Consider the following 15,091-nt stretch of genomic DNA (forward strand, 5'->3'; position numbering starts at 1 on the left):
CCACCTATACTTTCTGATTAACTAATGATAAAATTTGAACTTTAATTTTTCGCCACAGTTGTCCTTCTTATGAGGCTATATAAGCCTTTAGGCGTACACGATGTAGTACAAAAAAGCCCTAGCCTTCCTGCTTTTAAGATAGAAGAGGGAAAAGGAAACATATTCAACTTCCGCCATTGTTAATAAGATATTGATAATTGTATAAAAGTCTTTGTTGATAAACATAATACGAAGTATGTTTCAGCTGAATGATATAAAATTGAACAGAGTTCAGTAGAAGTGGATAGTACCATCCGCACCGTAAATTGCTTTTGCACCAATTGGCAATCAATGGAGACAATTCACTAAAATGTAGGGGGAAGGGCAATGGTTATGACAATTTTTTTTAAATACAGATGCAAAAATATATCTAAATCTAGGAGAATACATTTTTGGCGTGTTTAATCAAACTAACAACAATGGTGTTTTCCGAACCCTAGGGGAGATGGGGGGCAATTACCTCACCCTCTGCCTTCACCCAGATTGGTGTCTCTGGCCCAGTTAGAGTTACTCAGAAATATTATAAAGCTAATGCTGAAGGCAAATAATAAAAAATTAGCTATGATTGCTGTATTTATCTCTTTTTGTACATTTGCTTTATATGGGCCAAAAATAAATTGCCATTGCCATGACTCAAAATCGTATGTGACCTTTTCAATTGATGAGAAACGTTTACTAAGCTGTTTGCAAAGGGAAGATATGTAGGGCAATGTGGGTTGGAAGGAGGAATTTGTAATGTACCAAACATTCATCTTTTGGTTCTCCTCATTGAGAATACCTTTTTTTAAAAATAATCCGTTTCCATTTATCTATTTAGCCATTTAGGTTGTGTCCTGTCACTAGGACCGCTAATTTGGAAATTTTACAAAAATTTTGCCAACTTCTGGCTGTAATTAAATAAAAAAACAAATTTTTTCAACTGAAATTAAGGAGCAACATTAACACTTAAAACGAATAGAAATTATTACGTATATAAAGGGGATTGACCCCTCAACATCTCGCTCTTTACGCTAATTTAAAAAAAAAAAAAATTACCTTTTATTATTATTTAGATCAAATAGTGCTTCGAATTGCTTATTTCTAATGACTAGCATGGCATAAACAGGGCTGCCCAAAAATTCGCCGCTTCATTGTAACTATTGCGTCATCTTAATTATGCCCTTTCGCCAAAAATGATAATTTTGCCAACTTATGATTGTAAAAACCAACAAATTTACCTCTTATCCTTTTTAGATCAAATAGTGCTTTATCCAATATACAACTCAATTATCTCTAATTACCAGTATGGTATAAAAAGGGCTGCCCCACAATTCCCCGTCTCATTGTTACTATTGCGTCACCTTAATTATGCCCTGCTACCAAGAATGGTAATTTTGCCAACTTCCAGTCATGAAAACAAACAACTCACCTTTTTTGCTCTTTTGGTCAAAGAAGGATTTATTCAATATTCATCTCACTAATGTCAAGAAACATAGTGATTCAATGTACCTATTAGTCATCTAAAATGTACTCTGGTACTAGGAATTGTAATTTGTGAGTTTTACACAAATTTTGCCAACTTATGGCTGAACTAAAAAGTGAGCCAACTTATGGCTCGCTGTTCTAAAATAACCAACATGGTATAATTAGGGCTACCCAAAAAATCACCGTTTCTGTGCACCTGTTTCGTCGTCTAAATATGGCCTATGGTAATTTCTGGTATGGTAAATATGGTAATTTCTGGTAAATTACCTCGAATTTTGCCAACTTACGGTCATAAAAAAGAATAATTCAGATTTCGTGTTTTTTAGATCAAAGAGGGCTTTATCCAATATACATCTCATTCTGGAATTCAGTTGGATATAAATATGACCATACCCGAACGGTTTGTATCCGATGGAGCATGGCATAACCTGACAGTAGTCTGTAAGCAAAAGTCCCTTTTTATAGTTCTGGATGATGTCCTAGTGGGAGAAGAGCTAGATCTAAACAGTCTTCATGATATTCTTGACCCTTACCTGACGTTACTTACCATTGGTGGAGCTCCAGAGGAAAGATTTACTAGATATGAATTTGGTAAGGGCTCATTCTTATTATATATTTCAACTTTGTTTTATTTATTTAAACAGCTATAGTTCTAAGAAAATGTTCCCCTATTCATTGCTTTATTGCTTCTTTAACGTTATTGATTTCAGTATATTTGAGGTTTAGCTAACGTAAACTTCTTTGATTTATCTAATTAACTAATTTCTTCTTCTAATCTATTATTTATTATTACTTATTTATCTTGTACATTACCGTCGTCATACTTTTCTTGTTATTTAACTTAAATATGTATTATTTTCTAAAGGACTAAAATTTGTGGAATTTTTTTTATATCACACTTTATTTCTCTATTATTCATTATTTCCCTGTTTATCTTTCACTTTGTCGATTTAATATACTTTTTTTGTTTAATTTGAATTTCTATTATTTATTCAAACCACTTCATTTCAATTTGACTTCCTTATTATTTATTAGTTTCTTATTTATCTTTGTATCTTATCGATCCCATACTTTTTAATAGTTTATTAACTCGGCTTACCACTTTTAATTTTTCCCCATATTTGGTTCATGGATTTCCCAGTCTATTAATTATTCATTAATTTTTATTTATCTCACTTTATCAATATTTTTTTCACTTAATATTGATCTTTAACTTATTTATCCTTTATTTTCATCGTTTATTTAAATTGTCATTAATTTGCTCTAATGTATACAATGACTTATTCCTTTTTTTGTTCATAAAGGACGCTTAAAAGTAATTAAATTTTTTAAAATTTTAGTTCATCCAAATTTTTCACCTGCTGGCTTCGTACTTTAGTTACTTCGTATTTTTATACATAGTTTCACGTTTCCGAGTGGGTTGGTACGCGTGCAGGAGTTAATTTAGAAGTATAAGATGTGGGAGGGTGAGCTTGCACAAACAGTGAAAAAAATGAAATTATAAGAATAAGTTAAAAATCATCAAATTTTTGGGCATCGGGGCTTCCCTCAGTACAAACCGATGGGTGCGATATTGTTTTTTGCCTAATTTCGCTCAACCATGTTTTTCAGGTGAAAGCAAACTTAAAAAATATAAAAGACAGAGCTAGAGATAGTCAGCCTTTTTTTAGTTATGTAGAAACTTTTGATTTGAGGGGAGAGGATGTGTAAAACGAGCTCCGAACAGTTATTTCAGGCCTATTTCTTGTCATTTTTGGGGGAAATATTTATTCCCAAGCAACACAAAAATATTTAATTGAGGATTAGTAATTTGGGACATTTAATTAGCTTATAAATAAACAATCTATTGTTACTTCATGAATTTAGCCTTTTTCCCTATTTTTTTTCGAAATTCTGAATTTGGCACATACAACACTCAATTAATACCCGTATTTAAGTTATTTGCGAGATTGTACAAAAACTGACTGCTTGAATTTTGTATCAAACAGTTCGTGAATGAACTGTAAGTAAGGAGTGAGTCGGCTCAAAAGCAATTTTGATACCAATAGATACACCAAAAGAATCATATTTTTATGCTGATTTCAAGTATATAAGTTTCATAAAGCTACGCTTAGTCTTACCTAACCTAACCTAACCTGACTAATTTAGGTTAGGTTAGGTAGGCGCTATTTTCATGTAAAAAACAGCGCCTTTTAGTGCATTTTTTTTAATGTGTCTATGACAGCTGTTTTTCATTAAAATGATTCTATGATTCTATGATTCTATACCCATCAAAAGTTGCGCGCCTGAGAAAATTTGCCTTATTTTTGAGAAAAGGAGGAAACGTACCCTAAAAGTCATAGAATTTTAATGAAAATCACACCATCGGATTCAGCATATCAGAGAACTCTACTGTAGATGTTTCAAGTTCTTATCTTCGAAAATGTGGAATTTTGTATTTTTTTGCCAAAAGGAAGATCACGGATGCGTGTTAATTTTTTTTTTTTTCAGGGATGATCGTATCGACCCCTTGGTCCTAGAATATTGCGGGAGGGCTCATTCAAACGGAAATTAAAAGTTCTAGTGCCCTTCTTAAGTGACCAAAAGAAATGGAGGGCAACTAGGCCCTCTCCCACGCTCATTTTTCCCCATAGTCAACCGATCAAAATTTTGAGATAGCCATTTTGTTCAGGGTGGTCGAAAAATATAATAACTATATCTTTGAGGATGACTTAAACCCTACAGTCCCCGGGGTAAGGGCTGCAAGTTATGAACATTGCCCAATGTTTACATATAGTATTGGTTATTGGGAAGTATACAGACTTTTTCAGGGGGGGGGAGGGTCTGGTAGTGTGTCTATGGATCGGGGTATAAGTGAGAGGATCTTTCCATGGAGGAAGTTTTCATGGCGGAAGGGATATTGCTTTGAAGGGGTTGCCGGATTTCCCAGATTTATTTAAAAAAACGATCATAAATTAAATAAAAAAAAAAAGTTTTCAACTGAAAGACTTTTCAACTGAAAACTTTTCAACATGAAAACTTAAAACGAACAGGAACTATTACGTATATGGTTGGGTTTGCCCCCTAGTCAATACCTCGCTCTTTACGCTAATGTTTTTTTTAGTACTTTCAGAAGAGCTATTTATTCTAATTACCGGCCTTTGTGATTAAGGGGTCATTCTTAAAGAACTGGAAAAAAATTCTAATTTTGGCGTAAAGAGCGAGGTATTGACTAGGGGGGAGAATCCCCTAATATACGTATTAAAAATATACGGATATAAGAGTTCGTTATGTAAGTTAATTAGTGAGTTATATATATTTATTACTAATAAAAACTTTCATAAATAAAATTAGACAACTTTCGAGAAAGCCATTTAGCCAAATAAAAGTAAAAGTAATATAAAAATTTCGTTTTGATTATTCATGTACAGTGAACCAAAATTAAAACCTGCATTAATTTATTAACGTTCAGAAATTAAATTAAAAAAAAACTATTTTTTTTTAACTGAAAGTAAGGAGCGACATTTAAATGTAAACCGAACAGAAATTATTCCGCTTATGAAAAGGGCTGTCCCCTCCTCAACGCATCGCTCTTTACGCTAAAGTTTTTTATTGTTTTAAAAAATAACGTTGTGAGACAGAGTCAAACCTTAGCGTAAAGAGCGCGGCGTTGAGGAGGGGACAGTCCATTTCATATGCGGAATAATTTCTGTTCGTTTTAAGTTTTAATCTCGCTTCTTATTTTCAGTTAAAAAAAACTTGTTTTTTTCAATTTAATAGCTTGTAAAAACCCGATATATAGTATACAAGCTATGATAATAAAATAACTGTCACAAATACTGTGTTTTTATTATAAATAAATTACCGTTAAAATTGGACTTTAAGGGTAATCATCTTGATTAATTCTCAGTCATTAGCACCATCGCTATATTATTATTTATGTTATTATAAGTTCATTAAAATACTTGCCGGTAGACCAGAACTAGTTTTTTTTTTTTTTTAATTAAACACCGTCGTTTGTGAAAACAGTAATATAATTACTGTTTTTCATTTTGAGGAAATGGATTTACCGCCTTTGATGAAATAATTGCAGAACATTAGAGTAATTTTCACCAAAAAGGTGTATGAGATTGTAAGATTGGCAGAACAAATACTTAAAGTCTGATTGCAGAAAATTTGCACTATGAAGAGTGAGTCGCAATCCAGGAATTGTGTGCGAAGTTGGAACCAATTGAGCGTCACCATTTGGGGCATATAGTAAAGAGTGAAGTGTCTGCATGCGTCTTTTTCCCTGGATACTTTGGGGCGGTCATAAAAACTTAAAGAGGCATTGGAGGGGTATGATTGTGCTCTAATCACTTTTGACTATCAAAAAGGTACTATAACTTTCAATTTCCAATCGAGTGAGCTTCCCTCTGAAGTTTATGCGACCACCTCTATTTTGCGAAGTGACCAAAAAAACCCTAACAAACCAAATAAACGATATATTGAAGGCTTGTAGATGTTTACCAGGGCTATATCAATGATTTTTGTTTTGAGGGGTGGGTAGTTTTTTTTTCGAGGGGGGGACAAACAAATCAAAATTTGTTTATAGGTTATATCTTGCGTTTTTATGAGTCGGACAAACAATTTTTTTTTATGGGGGGAAGGGAGGTTTCAAACCCCCCTACCCCCTCCCTAGATACGGCTTTGCTCTTGACTAGGTTTGAGCCAATAAAAAGAAACGATTGATTTTACTTCATGCTTCTTTTTAAGTAGCATTCGAGACTACAGTAATAAAGGGGATATGCCCTTAGTTTTGCCAACTTTTTCTGCTGTATAGAACGGTTGTCACTCCTCTTAAAGGAGTTTGAAGACATAGACCTATTGAACCATAGAGATTTTCAATTTTTTTTCAATGAGTGTGATAAGTGAACGCATTTGTTTTAATTGTAATATCAGTTGTCAAATAGTAACAGTGTATCTTCAATTTTTTCCCTAGGTCCACTCATATTTTTCTAATTGTGATATTAGTTGGCGAAGATTTTAGTTGTTTACAATTCTTTCCAAAGAGTGTGCTAAGTGAGCTCAAATTTTTGAAGGCTTTGATACTGGCTGGCATTGTAAAAGAGCATTTTAGTTGTTTCCAAAGAATACACTAAGGTTACTAGCACTATTTTTTTTATTGTGATATTAGTTGGCAAAAATTCTAACACCGATTTTCAATTCTTTTCAAGGAATGTGTTAAGTGAGCTCAAGTTTTTTGAGTCTGTGATACTAGTTAGCAAACAATGTAACATGGTATTGAAAATTTTTTCCACAGAGTTCACGAAGTCCAGTCATATTTTTCTTTTAAATTGCGATATTAGTTGGCAAAAATTCTTACAGCGATTTTCAATTCTTTTCAAAGACTGTGTTAAGTGCTCAAGTTTTTTTTTGAACTTTGATACTAGCTAGCAAACAATGTAATATATATATATATATATATATATATATATATATATATATATATATATATATATATATATATATATATATATATATATATATATATATATAATATATCTGTACACATAGACATATTTATACGTATATATACAAAGGAAAAAACTGGGGTAAATAGTTGAACCTCAAGCGGAGCCGTATTCTCGGTAGGAGTGCGGCCATTTCACACTATTTTTTTTGAGACTTTGATACTAGTTAGCAAACATTGTAGCATTGTACTAAAAAAAATTCCAAAGAGTGCCAAGTCATATTTTTCTTTTAAATTGTGATATTAGTTGGCAAAAATTCTAACAGCTATTTTTTATTCTTTTCAAAGACTGTGTTAAGTGAGCTCAAGTTTTTTTTGAGACTTTGATACTAGTTAGCAAACAATGTAATATATATATATATATATATATATATATATATATATATATATATATATATATATATATATATATATATATATATATATATATATATGTACACATATACAGATTTATACGTATATATACAAAGGAAAAAAATATATAATATAATAATATATATATATATAATATATATATATAATATTTATATAATATATTATATATATACATATATATATATATATATATATATATATATATATATATATATATATATATATATATATATATATATATATATATATATATATATATATATATGTGTACACATATACATATTTATACGTATATATACAAAGGAAAAAAACTGGGGTAAATAGTTAAACCTCAAGCGGAGCCGTATTCTCGGTAGGAGTGCGGCCATTTCACACTATTAACTAAAAAAAACAAGTTTTTTTAACTGAAAGTAAGGAGCGACATTAACACTTAAAACGAACAGAAATTATTCCGTATATGAAAGGGGCTTTCCTCTCCTCAACACCTCGCTCTTTACGCTAAAGTTTTTATTGTTTTAAAAAATAAAGTTGTGAGACAGAGTCAAACTTTAGCATAAAGAGCGAGGCGTTGAGGAGGGGAAAGCCCCTTTCATAAATGGAATAATTTCTGTTCGTTTTAAGTTTTAATGTCGCTCCTTACTTTCAATTTTTTAATTTAATTTCTGAATGTTTTTGAATTAATGCAGCTTTGATTTTGGCTCACCGTACATGAACAATTAAAACGAAATTCGCATATTAATTTTCCTTTTTTTGGCTAATTGGCTTTCTCGAAATTTTGTTCTGACGTAACTTACGAATTATCTTACGTAACGAATTTCTATATTCGTATGTTTTTATTACGTAAAATAGAGAGTACGCTCCCTAGTCAATACCTCGCTCTTTACGCTAAAGTTCGAATTTTGTCCGAATCACAAACCCCTGAATCACAAAGGCCGGTTAATTAGAATAGATGGCTCTTTTGAAAGTACTAAAAAAAAATTGTAGCGTAAAGAGCGAGGTATTGACTAGAGGACGAACCCCCTCATATACGTAATAATTTCTGTTCGTTTTAAGTTTTAATGTTGCTTCTTACTTTCAGTTGAAAAAAACTTGCTTTTATTTCTGATCGTTTTTTAAATAATGCTAGGAAATCTGCCGCCCCCTTCATAGAAATGTCCCTTCTCCCAAGGAAATATCCTCCATGTAAAGATCCTCCCTCGTAACCCCTACTCTAACCCCGACCCCCCACTACAAAAAAAATCCTCCTGAAAACGCCTGTATACTTTCCAATAACCAACACTATATGTAAACAATGGGCAAAGTTTATAACTTGCAGCCCTTCCCCCGGGAACCATGGGGGATTAATTCATCCTCAAAGACATAAAATTAGGTTTTCGACTATGCTGAACAAAGTGGCTATCTTAAAATTTCGATCGGGTGACTTCGGGAAAAAAAGGAGCGTGGGAGGGGGCCAAGTTGCCCTCCAGTTTTTTTGGTCACTTAAAAAAGGCACTAGAACTTTTAATTTCCGTTCGAATGAGTACTCTCACGATATTCTAGGACCACTGGGTCAATACGATTACCCCTGGAAAAAGAAAAAAAAACAAAAAAACAAATAAACACGCATCCTTCTTCACGTGATCTTTCTTCTGGCAAAAAATGGAAAATTCCACATTTTTGTAGATAACCTCTACAGTAGGGTTCTCTGATACGCTGAATATGATGGTGTGATTTTCATTAAGGTTCTATAACTTTTAGGGGGTCTTTCCCCTTTTTTTCAAAAATAAGCCAATTTTTCTCAGGCGCGTAACTTTTGATGGGTAAGATTAAACTTGATGGAACTTGTATATTTGAAATCACAATTAAAATCTAATTCTTTTGATGTATCTATTGGTATAAAAATTACGTTTTTTAGACTTTCGGTTACCATTGAGCCGGGTCGCTCCTTACTTACAGTTCGTTACCACGAACTGTTTGCTCGCTAAATTAGGTTGAAGGGTAAAAATTATGCAAATCCTTTTAAAACTGTTCTACAATTTCAGGAAATTTGGTGCGAACTAGGCGCTATCTTATTTTTAAGTTTTGTTAAAACAAGCAGTGGTTTAAATTAATTTTTTACAAGTGTTTAAGGTGAAAATGTGTCGTTTTAGTGGATACCAGAGGCTGTAGTATTAAGAGATACGTAGATTTTTTTGTCTTTTTTCTTTTCTTTGAGATAGTAGTTTGATGAGATATTAAAGGATGGTCAAGAAGCAATTATTTACCGTAGTGACTACTTAAGGAAAATTGACACTAATTAGTTCTTCTATATTAAGGACGATCCTAAAAAAAAAGAAAACATAAAAAAACAAAGGTGAAGTGAATCCTTTTATTACCATTAAGAGCCTCATTTCTATATTTTAGGTTTTGAAGGTTGTATTGCGAATGTCACTGTGAATAATGAAATTCAACCAATAAACGGATCTGGTGGCTATTTCAAAGAGGTGATAGTTCACGGAAAGGCTATGTTCGGCTGCAATGGTGCTGCAGCACTTGGAACTAGTTCTGCTCCAGATCCACTGTCGATTGGTATAACATTGGTAGTTGTTTTCTTTAGCACACTGTTGGTGGGGATTTCAATCAGTTTTATTGTTTTCCGACTAAGAAGACAGAGAAGAGATCAAAAAGGTTTTCAGGTATGTGTCAGCATGCTGATCAAGATAAATATATTTGAATAGCTACTATACATTATGATAATGTTTTAAAATGTAATATTAAGTGGTCTACCAATATAACTGGTATTTGTCTGTAACTCCAAAGTACAAAACAAGGCGTAACACAAAGTCCGGCTAGCTCTGTAGGCAGAGCCTCCGATTTTCCTAATCACCGGAGCATGGGTTCAAGCCCAGTTTTTGAATTTTTTCGTTGGTAAAAATTAAAACACAAAGCTGATTAAACCATGTTCAAACTGGTAAACAAGTTGATACAAATAAAGAAAGCTCCTATTTACGAGCCTCTAAAACCTCTATATAGTAGAGGTTGGTTTAAGGATCCGGTTTCAGCCCATAATTATCCCTACTAAAAAAATTGTCCCCTTTAACGAGCAGTTAATTGCACCTAAAAAGAAAATGTTGCAATCCATCACCTAAATACCGCATAGTGGATAAGCTCGCAGTCTATTTGGAAATTTGAAATCTCCCAATCTGATACTAGAGGTAGACAGTTAGCACGCACCCGAAACCATATTCTAATTTGCTCAACTGGTAATTTATCTTATAAAACAGTTTAAAATATTTGTTTCAACAATCCAACACTCGTTCTAGTCCGATCTTTAAGTATATTTCTTTTTGAGGAAATATGCTTTATTTTACTTTAAAAAATACCTTTATTTTACTTTAAAAAAGAAAACTTAGAACCTCTTTTGAAATATAGAAAAATATGATTAGATGCCAGCTGAAGAAATTCAAAAGCCATTAGGTGACATTAGAAAAAAGAAGTTATATTCACACCGCACTCCTTAAATAAAGCAAGATCTGCCCATCAGTTCAATCTTTTTTTCCCCATGGTATCAGTAATAGAAATAGTATCAGTAATAGTAATATACCATGGTATCATGGTATAGTAATAGCCTGCATAATAGAAGTTTTTTTTTAATTAGTTATTTCGTTCTTAGTCAATTAAGGAAATAGTTAGAAATAGGAGCTTTTGGCATTAAGATCTTTTTCATTGCCCCAAAGAAATAGAACAACAACAAAAAAAAGCTTGCCTTAGATTCTAAAAGCTAACACTTGGTCGAGAAAACCAAAATAACGTTTTATAATAAGGTCTTTAGCCACACCGGTGCCAAATTATTGTCACCAATAGTCCATGTTTTAGTTTTGAAAGACCTGACGTTTATTTTACTCTGAAAACATGACATTTTACACCCTAGCTTTATGGGTGGTTTGATTGGTGGCAACACCACCTTTATTTGTGTTAAATATAGAATAGAATATGCTTATTCACTGCAATTGCCTTAAGCTGACATCTGTAAACTCGCTCCAATTGAATGAAATTTTGCAAGTCAAATGGAAATTTGTAAAGTCCCTCCCCCCTTTACGTATATACTAGACCAAATCACCTGACAATACCTATTGTTTTAGACTTACCTTGGTACTTAACTGAGAATAAATTATTGGTACCTATGGGTCCTTAGGGTATCCTGTAGAGGTGTCCCTTAGGGTGTCCCATAGGAAGTCCATATTGGTTATCTATATAGATTTAACATTTCTAGATAATTTATATTGTACAGAATGAGGATATGAGTTTATCTCCTTTTGTCTAAATATTGTTTCCTTTCTGTAAATTCTCCTTTTTCAGGAAACATACTTTTCAATATTGGAAGTTAATTGTCTTCTAACTGATTTTAGCATAAAGACTACTACTACTACTGCTAAAAACTCACCGCAACACCAAGCCGCCTGTAGCCAACACAGCTACTCATGCTCTTCCTCCATCCCAATCTATCCGAAGCCTCCCTATTTACACCCTCCTAGGTAGTTCCCGTTTCCCTTAAATCTTTCCTTAGGAATTCCTCCGTCCCAACCACGGACGACCTGCTAACCACGGTTAACCCTAGTCGGTTGGCCGAAATGGACAATATTTGGCAATCTGTCATCCTTCATCCGCAGAACGTGCTCTAGCCATCTTGACCTTTCTCTCATTATCCCCCTAGAAAGCGGGATGAACTACACTTTTCGGACAACCTACTGTTTAAAATACGGTCTGTCAGCCGGGTACCCAGAACAATCCGTAGGCAATTTCTCTGGAAAGATCCAACAAAAATACAGCATACCACGGGTTCTTGAAGCTTGCGATTTTTAGAGGCCCATATCCGTCGCAAAACCAAAAATTCTTGTAAAATTTTAATTTTGAAAGCACTGCTTATCAAAAAGTGTCGACAAACCAGGTCCATATTTTTCATACATTCTCTCTCCCTCGAGACCTATGCTGTGTAACATACTATCTTTTGAGTTACCAAAGGTCAATCTTGGTAAAACTCCCCAGCTATTGGACAGTGCCTAATCGCGGAGGGAATATTTTGAGCCCATAAACATAGGCTTTTCAAGAGACTAACGGACATAATGGAAATAATTTTAGATAAGGCTAAGCTAGTTGGGGTTTGCTTACTATGATCTCGAAAGACTTCTTTTTCCATCATTTAAGCAAACAAAAGTTTAACTAAACAAAAGTTTAACTCAAATCAATAAGAATACGGTTCTTTTTCTTCTCAACTTGTGTCTCTGAGTGAATTCGTCCATCAGTGAGTCTGTCTGTGATAGTGTTGCCTTGTCCCAACTTCAAGATCCTCTATCTAAGATTGGGGAATATTTTCCAAGATTAGGTTCAAGGAAAAATGTAGGTTGGGATTAGGCTCCAGTGCCTTTAAGCTAGTTAGTAGGTATTCAAAGCAATAGAATGATTATTGGGAATTTTTTTTTAATTTAATGCTGTGAGAATCAAATTTCTAGGTGGTCCGTTAGTGTTTTTATGGTGGTGTGACTGCTGAAATAATGATTAGTCCGACTTCTGAGTATCTTAACTAAAAAAAAAGAAGAAAGAATTTTGACGTTGATAAAACAGAAAAACTAGTTAATTTTTGTTTAGTTGCTTCTTTTTACTTTGTTCATTTCAGTATCTGTGACCTTATTTATTTTTCTTGACCAATTATTAATTTCTAATTTTTGTCGTTAGTTTTGCCAGTTTTTATTTTTTTTTTTCCATAGTCTACTTTAGCTTATTTCTAATTTTTAAGAGAATATCACAAGCAATTTTATCCTACCATCTCACATTCCTGTTATTTTTCAGGGTCACGGAAAGTCAAAGGGTGTGGCCATTTTGGGAAGAGCTCCCCTAGAGAGTACCCGCGCCCACCCAGAAGGGGGTTATGCTGACAATAATGACTACACAGACGAAATAATGCGTCCTACTGTCAATCAAGACATATCAACGCGGAAAATACGTGACGGAGAATTAACCATCGAGCGAGGTCAGAGACCAGACATTATTGAACGCGAGGTGGTAAATAGCTCACCAGGCGTAAATATGAGACTGGAAGATTCTGTTTCCACCTTAGGTCAAATGATTGACTCAGAAGCACCTGAACATTATGATTTAGAAAATGCAAGCAGTATCGCGGCCTCTGATATTGATATAGTGTACCATTATAAAGGGTATCGCGATGCTGGTATGAGAAATAAGTACAAACTTCCCTCTCATGTTACTAATTATCATAAGCATAATCATAGACATTCACCACATAATTTTCCTAGTCAAATACACAGAGAGTCCCCACGAAATATGCTAAGAGCAAGTCCGGCGCAGGGGTTATCAGGCTCAACCCTGCCTGTAGCTTCGAACCGAGAATCACCACACACGCTAAAAATGCAATCAACTCCTTTAGCGAGGTTAAGTCCCAGTTCTGAGCTTTCTACACAAATGCCACGCATTTTAACATTGCAAGACATCAGTGGTAAACCTTTGCAGACTGCACTCTTGGCGACTGCTCAAGCTAATGCTGCAGTGAAAGACGTAACAAGTCAAAGTGAGCGCAGCTTAAATAGCCCTGTTAGTCAAATGAGCCACAGCTCTGGCTCTTTACAAACATCTGTGCTTAAAGATAAACGAACTGTTAAAAAGGGAAGTGTGCGTTTAGCTAACTCAAATAGTTTAATTAGTGCTATGGATGCAGTGTCTAGCTCAAGTGACGAACGACCTCGAATGAACCAGCAGCTCAATGATTTAATGGAAACAAACACTGATTTATTAGAAGCAAATGACTCAAGTACGGACGAGTCTGGCAATGATTCATTCACTTGCTCCGAATTTGAGTATGAAAATAATTATGAGAAAGTGAATCGGGATAATTTTAGACAAGAAAACATGATATTTTCTAAATTATCAGAAGCTGATAATGAAAATGACCAAGACAATGAATCTACGAAACGATTTGATGGGTTTGAGTCATTTAGGGGCTCGTTAAGCACACTTATTGCTTCTGATGATGATTTTGGACCCTATAAACATAATGACGGCGATCCGTTGTCTTGGAGCTATCTTTTAAACTGGGGGCCCAATTTTGATAGTTTAGTTGGTGTTTTTAAAGACATTGCGGAGTTGTCAGATACAAATTCAGAGCGAAGAACCCCAAGGCAAAGTAATTCAGGAAAATTAAATGAGGAATATGTATAACCCTTTGCCATGATTCTATGAGCTTTTTGTGATATAATTTATTTTTAGCGTGAAATTCGTTTTTTTGTAATTACGCCATTGTTCAGTGCCAAAAATTTTCAAGGAGTGGCATACTAATGAAGTGCCTTAATCCTATCATGTCTCATTTTTATTAGTTTTTGTTACAAATTAAACTGATTTTATATAAACCTCTTAAGTCTTATTCATATCAATGATGGAAATATTTCTAAAAAGACTCTTAAGATAAATCTATGAAACTGGTCACAAGCACAGGTCAAACTAAGACGTGGGGAGGGTGGGGACTGTAAGTCTCACCCACGTTTATCGCAAAAAATATCAGATATCTTTTTTTCTCATTTCACTACTAATCTAGAACAGGGTTCCTCGATGAGGGTTCTCGATGATAAAGATCCCCTAAGTTGGATCAAATATTGAAGGTTCTCGATAATAATCAGTACTGTCGGTGTACTACGTTGGATCAAATATTAGTACTGTCCCTCTTTTACCTATTCTACTGTTTTTGTTAGGGCTTCT

The 15,091-nt window shown here is 33.8% G+C and overlaps 1 protein-coding gene across 1 annotated transcript in view; it reads left to right on the forward strand.

Annotated features, from left to right (window-relative positions):
* The window catches only part of ft (cadherin-related tumor suppressor fat), a 163,049-nt gene extending 148,315 nt beyond the window's left edge, over positions 1-14,734 (forward strand). The window contains exons 14-16 of the mRNA XM_089089942.1: positions 1,830-2,094; positions 9,752-10,023; positions 13,175-14,734. Of these exons, the coding sequence (XP_088946068.1) occupies positions 1,830-2,094; positions 9,752-10,023; positions 13,175-14,557 (1,920 nt within the window). The 3' untranslated portion in view covers positions 14,558-14,734. The remainder of the gene's footprint in view (positions 1-1,829; positions 2,095-9,751; positions 10,024-13,174) is intronic.
* Positions 14,735-15,091: the final 357 nt, after the last annotated feature.

This window comes from Artemia sp. Qi Xiang Cuo, chromosome 5, assembly GCF_049724085.1.
Source record: "Artemia sp. Qi Xiang Cuo chromosome 5, ASM4972408v1, whole genome shotgun sequence".
Classification (NCBI taxonomy): domain Eukaryota; kingdom Metazoa; phylum Arthropoda; class Branchiopoda; order Anostraca; family Artemiidae; genus Artemia; species Artemia sp. Qi Xiang Cuo.